Below are 16,813 nucleotides of genomic sequence, written 5' to 3' on the forward strand. Positions count from 1 at the left end.
CAGAATTTTCCTTTTTAGGAGAGTATAAACAGTGTCTTTAAAAAGAGAAAGAAAGAAAGGAAGGAAGGAAGGAAGGAAGGAAGGAAGGAAGGAAGGAAGAAAGGAGGAAAGAAAGAAAGATGCAGGGAGGGAGGAAGGAAGGAAAGAAGGAAGGGAGGAAGGGTTATAGTTTGAGTTGAATTAAAACAAACAAATCTATCATATAGTCAGGTTCCTAATTCACCTATCTGAGTTACAAGTACAGAACAGTTCTTAATTACATTTTCAATAATTTACTCTTCTTATGGAGGTTTTACAAAACCACAAAACAATGCTTAGCTATATTTGGGCCACAGGCTCTGGTATAATTTGCCCTATGCACCTCTACTTCACCTTGTCAAAGAGTACTGCTTCCCCAAGGCTGCCCCAGGGTCCTGTTGACGGATTGCTCTAATTGCAGTTGGTGCTGTAAACAAGGCAGCCACTCCATGCTCTGCAAGCACACGGAAATAAGCACCAGCATCTGGCGTTCCCACAGGCTTTCCCTATGATGAGATTCATTTCATCATTGACAGTTCAATACCTACACATTTAACATAGCAATATTAACAAGTGTAGCTTCCCAACAAATCATAACTTTAAAACATTACCTTGTTGTGTTATAATTTAAAACTCAAGAAGAAAAATACTCAGGCTATTTTCTCCCATTTAGGATATTAGAAGTTTTTAAATTGCCATTATATCACATTGAAATTAGAAACTCAATAGACTCTTCCATATGTCAAGAAATTACATACATAGATTATGTATTTATATGCTTATATATAAATATTATGAATATATAACTATATTGCACAATATATAATATATGAGCATTCATTAGATCATATAGAGAAAGAGACAGAGTATTCTGTGGTAGACTAAACAAGAAATACAGCTATTTTCTTGGCATAAACAGGTTTATTGTTTCTAATATTAAAAGCAATGAGAGCAATTCTCAAGTATTTGAGAAAAAAAGATACCACATGATTCCTGAGCAATGGCATTTTCAATTAAAATGTCTGACTCCAGGAAAGAAACTCCTAGAAATTAAAACAAAACAAAACAAAACAAACAAACAAAAAACCCAACTCAGGCTAGCAACCAATATATATGCCTTTTAGCCTTAAACACATCAATTGAATGGTAATGCAAAAGTCATAGCAGTGCTGGTAATTATATAACTCAGAAATGCAAAACACTTTAGTAGATGCTTCCACAAAGAATAAAAACAAAACAAAACAAAAAACAAAAACAAAAACATCCCACGGGCAAAGTTTAAAGAATACCATTTTAAGTGAGTCATAAATCTTGACCCGCCCTATGCTTTCCTTTGTTCATCTCTCCTCATCATGGCTACACCATCCTATGCTTAAAGTAAGGTCTTGGGAATATTAATAAAAGCTTGTAACACGAATAATAAAAACCCAGAGACGATAAATTAGAGTTGAAGCTGAAGACCAGGTAAGCAAAGTGGCCAGCAACTAGAGATTTCTCACCTCTACCCACGCTCAGACTGAAGGGGCAATCAAGCCCTCTGATTGAATCTTCAAACTGAATTGCTCCTCAGACTCTCAGATGGTAATGCTCTCCACCAAAAATCTCAAACTGTTTTCTGAGACTGCGCTGAGCTCTTTATATTCTCTCTAGTGCTGGGATTAAAGGTGTGAGCTCTGTTTCTCTTCTCAGACTGATTCACTCTCCTGTAGGCCTGAGTGGCCTTGAACCCACAGAGATCCATCTGCCTCTGTCTCCTGAATCCTGAGATTAAAGGTGTGTGCCACCACTGCCTGGCTTCTATGGCTGTGACTAGCTTTTCATTCTGACCTCCAGGCAAGCTTTATTATATCATAAACAGTATATCACCACAAATGCTGAATAAAAATGTATACATATTCCCGGGTAAAACGTAAGTGGCTTAGGTTAAAACAAATAAAATAGTTACCTTATTTGATTCTTTTTTTTTTAATGCCTTGAATATGCTAGAGCACATCAGACATTCCCACAAGATGGGCCACTCTGTATGATAAAGTTTGCTGAGCTTCACTGATTAAATCCCGTCTAAGCTTCCCACGGGATCTTTGGTTCTAGGAAACCCACTTGGTAAACTACACTTAGGAAGGTAGAGGAAAGAATTTGCTTAAAGCAAACTCAGAAACCTCTTCAGACAGAGAATGAGAAAATAACTCTCAATGTGGTGGTTTAAATGAGAAGGGACAGCTTGCATATCTGAATGCTTGGTCCCCAGTTGGTGGAACTGTTTGGGAAGAATTAGGAGGTGTGGCCTTGTTGGAGAAGGTGTGCCACTCAGGAAGGGCTCTAAGGCTTCAAAAACCCGTGGTGTTCCTAATTTTCTATCTCTGCTTTGAGGTTATATCTCAAGAAGTGAAGCCCCCAAGTACTGCTCCAACATCATGCTTGCCTGTCTTCACTCATGCCCCACACCATGAGGGCCAGGGACTCTAGCCTTCTGAAACTGTAAGCCCCAAATAAATGTCTTTCTGTTTTAACTTGTCTTGGTCATGGTGTATTATCATGAGAATAGTAAAGTAAAGACAATCAATGAGAGGGAGACCCTAGTTGGACAATAATTTAGACTCAGCTCTTATTTCAGAATGGGTATTTGAGATGATACACTTAGGGTTTAGTGTTTATTTTTAAACAACATCATCAATGTTCTTTAACCATATTGCTTTTCTTTAAGAAATGCAACTTTTTATAGCTGAGAAACCAGCATAGGACCCATCAAGATTCCCTGAGTGTGGTGTTAGTTGGGAGGCCTGGTCAGTCTATGGGGACTCTGGTAGTGGATCAGTATTTATCCCTAGTATATGAATGGATTTTGGGAGCTCATTACATATACAGGGATACTCTCTCAGTCTAGACACATGGGGGAGGGCCTGGGCCCTGCTCCATATGATATAACAGACTTTGTAGACTCCCCATGGAAGGCCTCACCCTCCCTGGGGGAGCAGAAAGGAGATGATATGGGGGTTGGTGGGGAGAATAGGGGAGGACAGGAGGGTGCCTGAACTGGGATTGATATGTAAAACAAACTTGTTTCAAATTTAAATAAAAAATAATTTTAAAAAATGAAACAAAAGAAATACAACCTTTTAGGCCTCTCATAGGACTGTAATGCTGTCATTCTCATATTTTAAACATCATGTATTACAACTTGGCATTCTTTGTAATGATCCCAGTTATCCTAGAGAAGTCATCTTCCATTTAAATCATTACTATAGTAGTCAGTAAACTCAAATAGTACAGAAAGCTGCCCATTACAAACAGGCAACACACACATATATATAGTTTGACTCAAATATATGACTATCAGTTGGGAAAGGTATTACAACTTTATTCTTTCTAATGCAGTAAGGTGAACATTCATGACTTTTCTGTCTTCAAAATATCTTAAACATCAATCAATACTGAGGACTAGATAGTGATTTGGTAAATCTGATATCACCCTCATAAAAAGAAAATGCTTTATAAAATAAGCCTTATGCAACTGACTTGCCCTGTCTATCTTCCTATTTATTTATTTATTTGCCTGCTAAGTAGAAATACTTTGTCAAAATTTGCTTGGTAAGGCAACCTCACTGAGAATATTTCTCAAAATTGTTTAACCTTCACTAAAGAAACATATTCCATGGCCAATCGAAATAGAATGGCCCTGATTAGTAGAGTCAGAGGAAAATGATACAGAATAAACTTGATAATTGTGTTTATGTCCACTAATGGAAGACATGTGTCATAATGAAAGTACTGTGTGATATGTGACCATCTTCATAGAAAATATATTTTGATTCTTTTACAGTGCCTTCAACTCATTACTCTTAATAACAACAAAACGGTACACTAAATATTAGGAATATTACTGAAGTAACAGTTTTTGAATAATATGAGATTATAATTCTACTGCAGTTCTGGTAATGTGTTAAAGAAACATACAACAATATTGCATTTATTGAGCAAAAGGAAGAATGCCATGATACAGACTGACTATTATTTGAAGTGATGTATATAAAAGTCTCGCGATCCATTGTATATTAATTAAACTAAAAATTTCAGTTATTTTGAATTTAATGTCCATTTACCAGAAACTAATTAAATATTATAAATAAAACATTACCCTACTTTAAAATTACACAAATATATATATATATGTTTATTTATTTCCCAAGAATTCCTATATGATTTCAAAACTGATTAAAAATAATAATATCAAAGAAACTACTTTTTCTTAAAACAGTCTGCTGAATAACAAATATTAAGACTTCAGTTAAGTAAATATCTCTGCTGATATCAGGAAGAGCCTGAGTAGACATTTAATTAGAAAACATAACACAGATATACCTTATATAAATACATTGTGTTAGAGTAATCATAGGCTGAATAAATATTAAGCAGGTACTATGGGTTGGTTAGATCATGGAAACCATTTTTCTAGAAGCCAAGGAAGGCCTTCTCTGATATAAATTATAATTTGACAGATATAGGATATTGGCTGATGTATACCTATTATATAGTATAGCAGATGCTGCAGGCTGTGTGAAGAATAAAAGAAAGAGACACAGGAGTATCATGCAGTCAGCCCCATCACCGCTAGTAGGTTCACAAAACCAAAGCAAAGCCCAGAGGCATTTTTCTTTATGAACACTAAATAAACAGGACTTCAATACCGTATTGATTTTATTGAGCACATGCCTGCACATAGAGACACATGTGTGCATAAGCCTTACATAATCTTTGCCAGTGATGCCCAAACCATGGGTTGGCCTGTCTGATGGGAGATGTCATTCTGTAAATATGTTTCTCGTATTGGTTAATGAATAAAGCACTGTTGGCCAATAGGAAAGCAAGATAGGTGGGACTAGCAGACAAGGAGAGAGGAAGGAGTAAGGAGGAGATTCAAAACTGTGGGACCAAGAGAACAGAGGTCCTGATCCGCTCTCCAGTAAGATGAGACCACGTGGAAATACTTAGATTAATAGAAATGGGTTAATATTAAGACAGAGCTAGCTGATAAGAAGCTAGTAACTGGCCACAGCATCATATCTAATACAGCGTCTCTGTGTGTTCTTTGGGGCTGGCGTGGCTGTGGGACCAGGCCGGTGGGAAAACATGTCCCTAACACCTGTTGAAAAAGAAAGGGACACAAGGGTAGCAGAAGCAGCTAAAAGCAGCATATAAAATCTTCCTACTGAAGTCAGCGTCATCACTTCCTTATTGTGTACTTTTTAATAACCCCAGAGAAAATTCTTGGTTCTGCTTAAATGACATAAGGCAAACAGACTGTTATTGGCATTGATGAGGAAGAGAGTCTACAGATTCATTTGATACACTTCTTTATTTTTATTTGTTTATTTAACTATTTATCTAGTGTGTGTGCAAGGGAGGCCGGTAGTAGGCATATTTGTGCAACATGTACAACACTGAAAGACTATGGAGTCAGTTCTCTCCCTCTACCTTGTAGGATCCCAGGATCCAACTCCAGTCCTCACATTGCCACCACACAAGTACCTCTACCCACTGATCGGTCCTGCCAGCCCACACGACATAAAATTTTAACAACAGTTTTATAAAGTAGCAATCCCTAATATTAGCTAGGCTAGTAATGTGGTTAGTTGCATTTCATAGTCCAGAAATCAAAACAGTTATTTAAAAAAATACCTTGAAATTAACTTCCTTTTATAATACTGTTTACAGCTCTGAGGCTCAGCCTGTTATTAATATGCAACAGATGACCCAAGTTCCAGTTAGGAAACCTAGGAAACCACACAAATCTTTACATATTTACTGCTGATATTGTCTTTGAAACAGGGAAGCAGGAGAAGTACATGCCTTCTTTCAAAGAAATATAAACATCCAAGTTAAATCTTTGAACCCCAAACAAAATGAAGCCCTTTCTTACAAACCCTGCAACTTGGCTGGTGGACATCATTGCTACTTGTGGTTTTCTGGCCTTGACATAAACATTTTTTGAGTCCAGTCCAGTGCTTGCATCTGTTTTCACAGGGTAAGAAATATGTCTAGTTTCTTTTGAACACTGTTTTTTGAGAATGTCACCCAGGGCGCGTTTTCACTGAGGTTTGGAGGCGAGGAGAGCAGCCTTCCTCACCAGGCAGCGTGAATTTCATTTCGGCAGACAGGTACTGCGGGACATGGCCTTGTTTGCTTCGGAACAGTGATGGATCTGGCAATAGCATTTATTAAGTTTCTAATTCGCGTCACATGCCATTGCCAAGGTGTGTGTGAGTATTCTGACCTAAAACATTTCAATTCGAGGCTTACTATGACATAAACAAATCTCCAAGGTCTGGGAAAGGTCAGAATGGAGAATATGTCATAAAACAGAAAAAAAAAAAAAATACTGCTAGTGCACTAACTATCTCACATATATGAGATTGTGTGTGTGTGTGTGTGTGTGTGTGTGTGTGTGTGTGTGTGTGTCTTCAAGAGAGGAATTTGAAAACATGTAAACAGAAAAGAGAAACATGCAAAATTCTTCTTTGTCCTTTTCTGTTTTGAAACATGAAACAATCAAATTGATAGTTTTCATGACTGGAATGGTGTTCCATGACTTCAGAGCTAACTACTTTTTGTTTTTAATTCCTGTGAGAGACAATTTCTCCCTCTGCCAACCACCATTAGTTGCCTTTGGTTCTTTGTCTAGAGTTTAAACCCTATTAAAGGCGCCCACTTCCACATTAGAAAGCCTATTGATGGATCCCTGGTGCATGAAAGGACTTTGGGAGCACATTCCCAATGGAGGGATACTCCCTTAACCTAGAGGCAAGAGGCAGGATAGGCCTAGTCCCTATTCCAAATGACTTGACAGATTTTGTTGACCTCTCCTGGAAGGCATCACCCTCCCTGTGGAGTGGGTGATGAGGAATGGGATGGGAGGGTGGTGGTTGGGGGCATGGGATGGAGGGAGAGACAGAGAGAGGGAGGGAGAGGGAACTAGGATCAATATGTAAAATAAGAAAAAAAATAATAAATAAAAAAGAAAGCCTATTGATATTGCCATGGTTCTTGTTTGTTTCTGTTTCTGTGAGATACTTTCTGTTTCTAATTGTGGATGATTTCTTGTTTTATTTAATTACTACATTTAAATTTATCATAGGCATGTGTTTATAGGGAAAAAAAAACATTGTACTCAAAGGATTCAGACTATTCATTACTTTAGGAATCCACTGGGGGCTTTGGAATAAATTTCCATGTAGAAATAGGGGACTGTGTGTGTGTGTGTGTGTGTGTGTGTGTGTGTGTGTGTGTGTGTGTGTGATTCCTGTATGTTAAATATATGGAGAACTATGTGATCTGAATAATATCTGCGTATTAGAAGTGTAATACTAATATAGACTGTAGAGGAAGGGGCTTTTGAATAGATGTTTTGGTGGCAGGAGCTCTCTCGACCTTCTTGAATAGATTAAGGCTGCTATCTAAAGAGTTTGGAGGAGTGGATTTGCTCTCTCATTTAACTATTCTTTTGCCACTTGAGAACAGTTTTCCTCTGCCCTTCACTGTATAACAACAAGGTGCTATGCTGGAATTAAGCAGCAAGCATACTAGGAGGTTTGTCTTATTGTTTAGCCTTCAAAACTGTGAGTAACAGGTATCTGCTCTCTTCAAATTACCCAGTTTGTTGCATACTGTTATACCCTAAGTGAATGTACTCTGTATGTGTAGCTGTCCACTATTAATATTTATGATTTGCCTCTTTATCTGTCTTTTGCCAGCTCTGGGAATTAAGCACATTGGGTCTTAAAATGAGACTAACCCCGAGTAACAAAACCATTGCTTCCATCTAGGTAATTAGCATCTACCTATCTCCAGAAATAGAATCTTACTTCTGCAAGTGTTAGTATCAAGTAAATGATACAGAGCACACAATTGGCAACTCTGCAACCCCAGTGCTGAGCTAATTAGAGGTCTGACATATTTAGCATTCTCAGTAGTCATAGAGAGCATTTATCCTTGGCACAGCTAGTAGTTCACAGCTTCCAGTAGGACCATTTTTACCTCTGTGCGCGTCCATGCTAATTGATTTTCAATCACTCTGCTATCATGTACAAGAGGGAAACATTGAGGTTATTTGTTTGTTTGTTTGTTTCTGTACCACAGTGATCAGTGAATATGTGCAATTAACAGAGAAGTTAAATAGCTTCTTGCTAATCACACTTGCTGACTTCTTTGGGAGCTGGGATGTACGATATATATGCAGTATCTGAGATTGTGCAATGCCACATTCCTTCACCACATCCAACAAATTCCACAATTCTTGTTACGAGTTGACTGCAGACACACTGGTCACCGAAGCTCACTCCAGCTGTCCTGTTACACCAGTCTTAACTCATGGTGCTGGGCTCCATCTGTGTTCAACTGTTTCCCATTGTTCTTCAGTGTAGTTTGATCTTCAGATTCCCCCACAAGCTCTCAGATTTCTTGTTGTTTACTTCTGCAGCTTCTTGTTTTCAAGGCTTCACAGGTTCATCCAACTACTATTTTTAATGTTCTTTGCCCTGAGTTCCTTAATTAACTTAGAGGATTAAGTTATTAAATATAGCTACTGAAGTTTTCCTGGGCTTCAAAGCTTACATTTCAGTATCCAACGTGTGTCAGAATAACACATAGAAATTCATGATCCAAACCAAAAGCATTGTGTCCTCTCCTCCTGGCCATTCTTCCTACTACAGGGCTACATTTGATGACTGCCTTTCCACAAATTTTCCTAGCTCAAGACATCAGAGCTTCATTCCATGTCCTTGTTACCTTTCTAATGTTACCCAGCTGACACCTACAATCAGTATTCTCCTTAACACTGGACAGATGTGTCCTTGTGCCAAGCTGCTAGATCAGCAAATGTTTGCAGAGAGGACAAAGGAGTCTTAGAGTGCACATAGACTTAAAAAACCTGATTTCATCACCCGGTGCCACTAGTAAAGCTATTTAATACTCTCTGCTCTGTGTGTTTTGTTATGGTAATAATAAGATTCAAAATGCCTGCTTCATGGATGTGTAGTGAGAATTCATATATGAAATGTGCTTAGAAGAGTTCTGATTTCCCAAGTCTCAATTGATAATGGAGATTTAATTTTTTTTTTTTTTTTTTTTTTTTTTTTTACTTTTTTATACGCAAAGTCTTTTCTTTAACAAGGCATAGTATTCTCCTAAAAGTTAATGGACAGACTTTGGAACTAGGTTTCAAGAATCTGTTATGGAGTACTTTCCACAGATGACAAGAATTTCTTTTCTTTTTTGCAGTTTCCATGCAATATGAAAGATGCCTTATTTTGCTATCTTTATTTGTTTGCTTTCCGTTCATCGGATTGATTTTAATTTGTTGACTATATTGTCAGCTCCTACAGTGCAAGGACCATATCTCAAGCCTCTTCTGTTTCCTCTCTAGCCTCTAGAACAATGTTGCTCACAATATGATCCTGCAAATATTGCCCATTGAGTTATAACAAAGTGGGCACTTGTTTGCTCCAATATACCACAGGGAAAAGAAAAAGAAACGCAAAACCAAATATCTTTGTATTAATTGCTATTTGAAGAATCTAAAAGGTGTTGGCATCAGCTTCATAACGTCTTCATCTGAGAAGAAATTATACAAATCCAGTCACAGTAGCGACATGAGCTGTTTTCGTCACCGCACATGCTCAGAAAAGCAGAATGTTGCCATGCAACATTTGAGGAAAAAGGAAAAAGGAATCTTCCATAAAGACAAGAAGTCTTTATGTTGTGTATTGTGTTAGCTAGTTACATCACAGCTACTGGTCTTAAAGGGAAGTAACATTCCCTGTCTTTGAGAAAGAAATTTTAAAAATTGAGGAAATATGTGAATATTCAAATTATGGGCAGTGAAATATAACTACAGAAGCAGATAAAAATTGTGTTTTTTGAAGGATGGTGGATTAAGAAACTGCACTAGTGAACCTTTTGCATGGCATAACCTCATGAAAACTATAGATCCATGGCAACAAAGATATTCCAGAGAATGCCATCTAGGACACTTTAGAGAGAGCTAAAAGGTTTGTCATGTACTAAAACAAGTGTTCAATAGTTCTCATCTTTATTACTCTCAAATATGAGATTTTTATATTTGAAAATAACCTGAAATTAGTGTCTACAAAATGGTAGGAATTATTCATAATTCATTGACACATTATAGGCCTGTGTATGCTTTCACATACGCTATCTCCCCAGTGTCCTATGCAATACAGAAAAATGCAGAGCTCATTTTCATGCTGTTCCTTCTATTAAAAAAAAAAGATGCAGGATTGCCTCAACTCTCACTTCCGTCTGTGCGTTTAGAAAAGAGCATACAATAAAAAGGCTAACAAGCTGAGTGTTCCGAAGTCCTCAAAACTAGAAATAAAACTAGATGTGGGAGGTTATAAATATGTGGGTAGTGGTGAGCCATGAAAAGTGCTGTTATTCTTAGATGAAAAGCTTGAATGTCATGCTTATTTCCATCAAAAGTTCTATCGGTAAATGACAGATCCTAGGGCAGAGTGACCACTGGGATGTTTTCCACACCTGCTCCCCTTTCTTCAAAGCCGGTGGTAGCTCAAGGACTTCAGTACCTGGGGTGCTACTCCTTTAGCTTGGGCTTAGAAGGGAATTAATGGGTTCCAAAGGGAGCTACCTCTTGTACTCCAGTGACCATGACTGTGCTGTGAGGACAAACAGGCTTTGAAAGAAGAAATGTGGAATACTTAAAATTCCACCTTTTATAATAGCTGGTATGCAGAGGAATGGATAGTTTGTGCCTTTAATTTTGATTCCTTCTGCAGGAAGGAATTTGGGGTTTTTGAGCAATGACTTACAATGCCCATCTCAAATTTAATTTTATTATTATGATTTGCCAGTTATCCTACATACTTTGCACAGGTTGATCAGTAAAGCAGTACAAAGTGATTGCTATGCTTGGTCATTATAAATGAGAAACCTGAGGCTCAGCAGGTAAGTCACTTGCCTGAAGCCAAACAAATACAGAAATGTCAGGAATCCTGCCATCCTGGCTTTAACAAGTAAGAACAGTTTCTCAAATACATCATCGGGGACTTCTGAAAGGAAACTATAGTGAATTCCAGACATAAAGGTTAAACAATTTTACCGAATAAAATATTTTATTCTGGAAAAAAAAATCATCCAAAGAGTTTCAAAAATGGAAACTAGACAGTGTGTGTCAAAGTTTTCTTTTCATATGTGAGAAATGGGTCAAGTGATAATGCTTCTACATCATAATTCAGAATGTTGAGTCGTTTACCTTTTGCAACCAACTTTCTGTCCAATAAGGCAGAGTGCAGTACATCCCTTTAAAGTTACTTATTGAATTATTCACAATAATAACCATCCACTCATGTGAGCCTGAAGAGAATTTTGAAGACTTTATAAGAATGCCTTGCTCTCAGAAGATCTCTAATCTGTGGAATGCAATCAGATGCAAATCAGCAGTAAACTTGGTCTTGTGGATTGCATTTCTCTGTTTCTTTGTTCATTGGCTTACAAGATAGATTCAGGTAGCCCAAGTTGGCCTAAGTTGCAGTATGGAACTGAGGATGCCATTGATCTTACTGTCTTCCTGTCTCCTAGGACAACATCATGTCATTATATGGTGCTGAGGACCCAACCCAGAACTTAATTCATGCTAGGTAAGGAAACTATCAATGGAACCACATGTTCAGCTTTTTGAGGGTTCAAAAAAAAAAAAAAAAAAAAAAACAACCAGATTCTCAGTTATATAGAAATGGCAAGTGTACTAACTAGTTTACGGCTTTATCTTGAGATAGATTTAATATAAACAGTAACTAATACTGATCCACTGGACCTAGTTAATAACTTAGGCAATGATGAGCAAGTCAGCTGACTTTCTGCTCAACACCACTGCTGTCATTGGCAGTGCATAGGTGCACTTTATCCTGAAATGGAAATGTGTGTACAAGACACACATTTGCAACTGATGCACGGCAAAGATGAACACAAAGGTGGGCCCTGCAAGGACTGGCTGTCCTTGAGAAAATAGTCTTGGCTTTGATTCTACAGATGGCAGCCTGGAAAAGTAGGCAAACAACAAATAGAACACAGACCAAGAAGCATGTTTCTATATAATCACCGTGTGCCAACAGATAGTTATGTCTGCTATTAGCATTGCTTAGGACCAAAGTTCCTACATGAAAATATTTAGTTATTATAGTTTGGTCTGATGTGTACCCAAAGCCTGATAAGAAAGGCTCAATTGCTTCCTGATATTTGATGTAGGAATTGATGGAAACAATGTTTTCTTTGGGGGGGGGGAGGAAAACGTGTGAAAATAAGTTAAGTCATTATGATCATACTCTTGAAGGGAAACTGTGACAATGAACTCTTACTCTCTCTCTTTATTTCTATGCTGTCATGTACTCCCTGCCTTAATATATTGCTCTGCCAAAAGTACAAAGCAATGGAACCAAGCAATGATGGGCTGGAACCTCTGAAATCATGAGCAACAATTAACATTTCTTTGCATGTTCTTAGGTTGATTGCCTTAGATAGTCTGTCACAGGGACAGGAGGATATCTAGTGAGCTACCACAGCAAACACCTGTCATCCTCTATTTGATACTGGGGTTAGGTCTGTTGTAATCAACATTTCATCAGCAAAATAAAGACTGGAAGAAGTTCTGATTCTTTGTTTCCTCTCAAGAAGATGGGAATTGATTGTCAAGAACTATTTTATCTATTAGATGAAAAAGTGAGTATTCTAAATATATTCAGATGAACTAATAACCTCAAACCCTTTTCTATAAAAATGTAATCTGCCTGAAGAAGCCATTCATGAAGTGCTTTGTTTAAAAACAGAAGGTTAAAATTATATATTTCTCTTCTGGGACAAAAAAAAAAACACCATTTAAGACTCAATTGTTAATGTTACTAACAGGTTTTGGAAGATGAGTGGATGTAAAGGGCTAGCTTTGAAGGTGAACACTGATGCTATGCAGAATTCCAATGATTCCTGCAGAAAGGAACAAGCACACACTAGAAGAAGTTGCAAATGAATGAGAATCGCAACAAAGAAAGCAGTCAGAGTGACACAAGGTACTGGGCTACGGTGCAAAGGGAATTGGTCTCATCTAAGAGAGCAGAGAAGGAGTCATAAAATGAGATCTGCTGTATAACAGGAAATGTTTGGGGAAAAAAGGATAGATAGATGTGCTCCTGTGACAATGAACATGAAGACAACTACATATATGAAAGCAAGACTTAGAAAGGAAAAAGTAAAAAGTAAACTAGAGGGAATTGTTGGGGCCACAAGAAAAAAAAAAAAAGCTAAGCAGCTAAGAGCACCAAATGCTCTTACAGACCAATGGTCAGCTCCAAAAATCCCAGGTCACGGAGCTCACAGCCACTATAACTCCAGCTCCAAAAGACCCAGCGCCCACTTGCAGCATTTGTATACATATTTTTAGAAATAAAGCAAATGCCTTTTTAAAAGAGAGGAGATGGTGATCATACTTTGAAATGATATTGTGACCGAAGATGATGACAACCGTGGGAGAGATGGAGATGATGAGGTACCAGAAAAGACAATCATGGTGGTGAGAGAGGTCAGACTACAGGGTAAGTTTTTGTATGTAAAGAAGAGCTAGTGAGTGCAGACACTCCTTGAGAGGTGAACAGAGAGCAGAACATTGCAGTACCCATTACTATTCACAGCATTCTGGTTGAAAAATTGAGATAGGGGTCTTTATTTGTTCATTTTAATGAGAGACATAATGCATTTTGAATGTAGAAATCAACAGAATGCTGACATTTTCAGTCATGGTTTCACCCTATAGCTATAGAATGATATGTCCCCTCTTACAGAAGACAAAAAATCTTATTAATGTCTATTGCATTCATTAGTGTTGAAACAGACTTCTTTCTAGCAGGTAACAGTCTTGTATCTAAAAGTTGAAGGTCCGATGATGTTTTAACTATTTCTTTCTTTTAAATTTCATCAGCTAAAGTACTTACAGACTTTAATTAAATCCTAGAGTATATTAAATTATCTTTGTTGAAATGAAAGAGCTCATTAATTATTCATTCATAAAATGCCATGTGCTATTTGCATTAGAAAAGAAGTTTTGTTTGTGCATTGGCTCTTGTACTCCAGACAATTTGCCACATAATGAACAGCAAATCTCCTTGTACTTTGGAGCATCAGTTTTGTTCAATCAGAATTCATCACTAAGGAGGAACAATATACCAGGATCCTAATTCATTGTAACATTATGACTTTGAAATATTGTGACTTACTAAGTATAAAAATGAAACTTTAGTCAAGCTAAATGATAGATATATATTTTTTATTTAGAAAATTAACACTATGAAAACTATGATAAAGATCTAATAAATTATGTTTTCTATGTAAAGATTGTAGTTTTATTACTGAAACATAGGATTGTAGCTTCCTAAGTAAAATGTTTCTTATAATATTAAATTAAGCTAACACTAAGTATAATTCTCTTTTCATATCCATGGATTCTGGATGTGTCAATTCAAATAACCATGAATCATTAATGTTGGAAATAATATCTATAGTGTACATACTGATATTTTCTTGTCACCATTCCCTGAATCATACAATAACAACGATTTATATAGAATTTACCCTGTGTTATTTACTGTATAAAACATAAATGTGATTTGAAGTATATGTATGGAAGGATATGATTATTTTACATATATACATTATGTAGAGAATCTTCAAGTTTTATTATGTGCAAGGGATCCTGGAACCCTTCTCCCATGGGTACCATGAAAGCATGTGATACAGTTGGTAATTAGTATGGAAATAGTGGCACAGTTCTACAAATACTTTTCTTTTTCTTTTTTTCAATTGCTGTCCTAAAAACACATCAAGATTCTTTTTAACTTAATAACCTTAGTTTAAATTAATCAATTAGGTGAAAAACGACCCCTGCATTTTGCATGTGCATGGAGTCTGTTACCCTCTTTACAATGTCTCAATTTATCTGCCTCCCAGAAAGCACTGTGCCAGGCAGAGATGACAAATGTCCCTGGCCCACAGAGTTTACAGATTGACAGTGCTGCCTTTGCAAAGCTGGAGGAATCTGGATGATATGATGGAAGTATAAAGTAAAAATAACTTTAGTCAGCATGAGAGAAGCAAAAATTGAAATATCAGAGCTGATGTGATACTGATAAGCTGTGGCATGTCATACATAATATGTAAAAGTCAGTCCCTTGAGGAAAGGACTATCAGATCACAATAAACATGAAGCTTTAGCAGAGGGAAACATTTAACCACTGGCAGATCTCTGTCAGCTTACGTCATATTTTTATGTGGTGTTGGATGAGAAAAGTAGGATGCCAGGAACCAGAGAAAAGACTGGAAATGTAGGTAAGAGGATGATGGTGGATCATTACATTATGCAAACGAAGTATGTTCTTAAAGGGACAGGGACTCTTTGAAGCTGTGATAAACAATGGGCCTTTCTTGTAATTAAGTTTTTATAAAAACTACATTACTGCATCTAATCAAAATAATTATGTAGAGGAGATAAAGAGCTATCTCTCCTGGATCAGTGCTGTTCCCATTCAGTCACAAGTACTTATTGCTAAAATGTAGCACCCCAACAAGTATTTGTATATTTACTAGTTTCCGAAGTTTGGGTTGAATTTATTAGCTGAGGGGATTTTTATTCAGCCTGCAACTTTTCACTTATATAATCATACTACTTGTAAATGTAGATTTTTGTCACCCCTTATCCAATACTTATACCTTGTATTTCTCCATATTGTTGTATTCGACTAGCTATAAATTCAATAATTCTGTCAACTAGAATCATAGAAGCTGATTTCCTTGCCTTGTCCTATATTATGGGGAAAATCTTCCAATCTCATTTCATTAAATACAATGATCTTTATGTAGTTTTAAATGACCGTTTTCAGACTGAGGATGCAATTGCTATTCCTTGTGATTCTCAGCTATAAATGGATATTAAGTGTGTCAAATGATTTCTATACTAATAGGCATGACTGCATAACCCTTTTTCTTTAGCTCATGATTCTAATAGATATGATAAATCATATTTGATTGATTTTTCAAGAACTGAAAGAACTTGCATCTTGGAACAAATTCAACTTAGTCATTTTCTGCATTCTTTTAATACATACACCTGACCCTACTTCCTGCGTAGGATTTCACAGAATTATTAATTCTTTAAACATTTGGTAGAATTTTCAGTAAAGCCATCTGTGACTGATGATTTCTTTCAAGAAGTATTTTTCAGTTGCAAATTTGGTTGTCTTAATAATAACTATGTTTAAAAGATTGATTTCAAATTTGGTAGGTAAATTGTTTTGTGGAAAAAAACTGTTTATTTTCATTTAAGTCATGAGATTTACATTTTAAGTTGGCCATAATGTTCATGATCCTTTTTATAACTTCTGCATCATTAGTGATATATTGTCTCTTTTTTATTGATAATTGGTTTCTTCTTTTTCTCAGTTAGACTTGTATGGGTTTGTCAATTTGATTTTAAGAAAAACACTCTGTGATTCATTGGGTTTTCTCTCCATGCTTCCTCTTTTCCTTTTTGTTTATTTTTAACGTATATTAGGAACAAACCTATTTTCTGTATCAATTCCAGCTCCCCCTCCCTCCCATCTCCCCATGCCCCCACCTACCCGTACATACACTTCTCCTATAATGAGATTGATGGCTACCTTGTATGCCATCCTAGAGTCTTCACTCAGTAGCTGATGGAAGCAGAAGCCCACAGAGAAGTACTGAG

General features: G+C 36.8%; 1 protein-coding gene across 1 annotated transcript in view; it reads right to left on the reverse strand.

Moving 5' to 3' along the window:
• The window catches only part of Acss3 (acyl-CoA synthetase short chain family member 3), a 162,832-nt gene that overhangs the window by 58,875 nt on the left and 87,144 nt on the right, over positions 1-16,813 (reverse strand). The window contains exon 8 of the mRNA XM_051206396.1: positions 373-524. Within this exon, the coding sequence (XP_051062353.1) occupies positions 373-524 (152 nt within the window). The remainder of the gene's footprint in view (positions 1-372; positions 525-16,813) is intronic.

Source organism: Phodopus roborovskii, unplaced genomic scaffold (assembly GCF_943737965.1).
Source record: "Phodopus roborovskii unplaced genomic scaffold, PHOROB, whole genome shotgun sequence".
NCBI classification, from domain to species: Eukaryota; Metazoa; Chordata; class Mammalia; order Rodentia; family Cricetidae; genus Phodopus; species Phodopus roborovskii.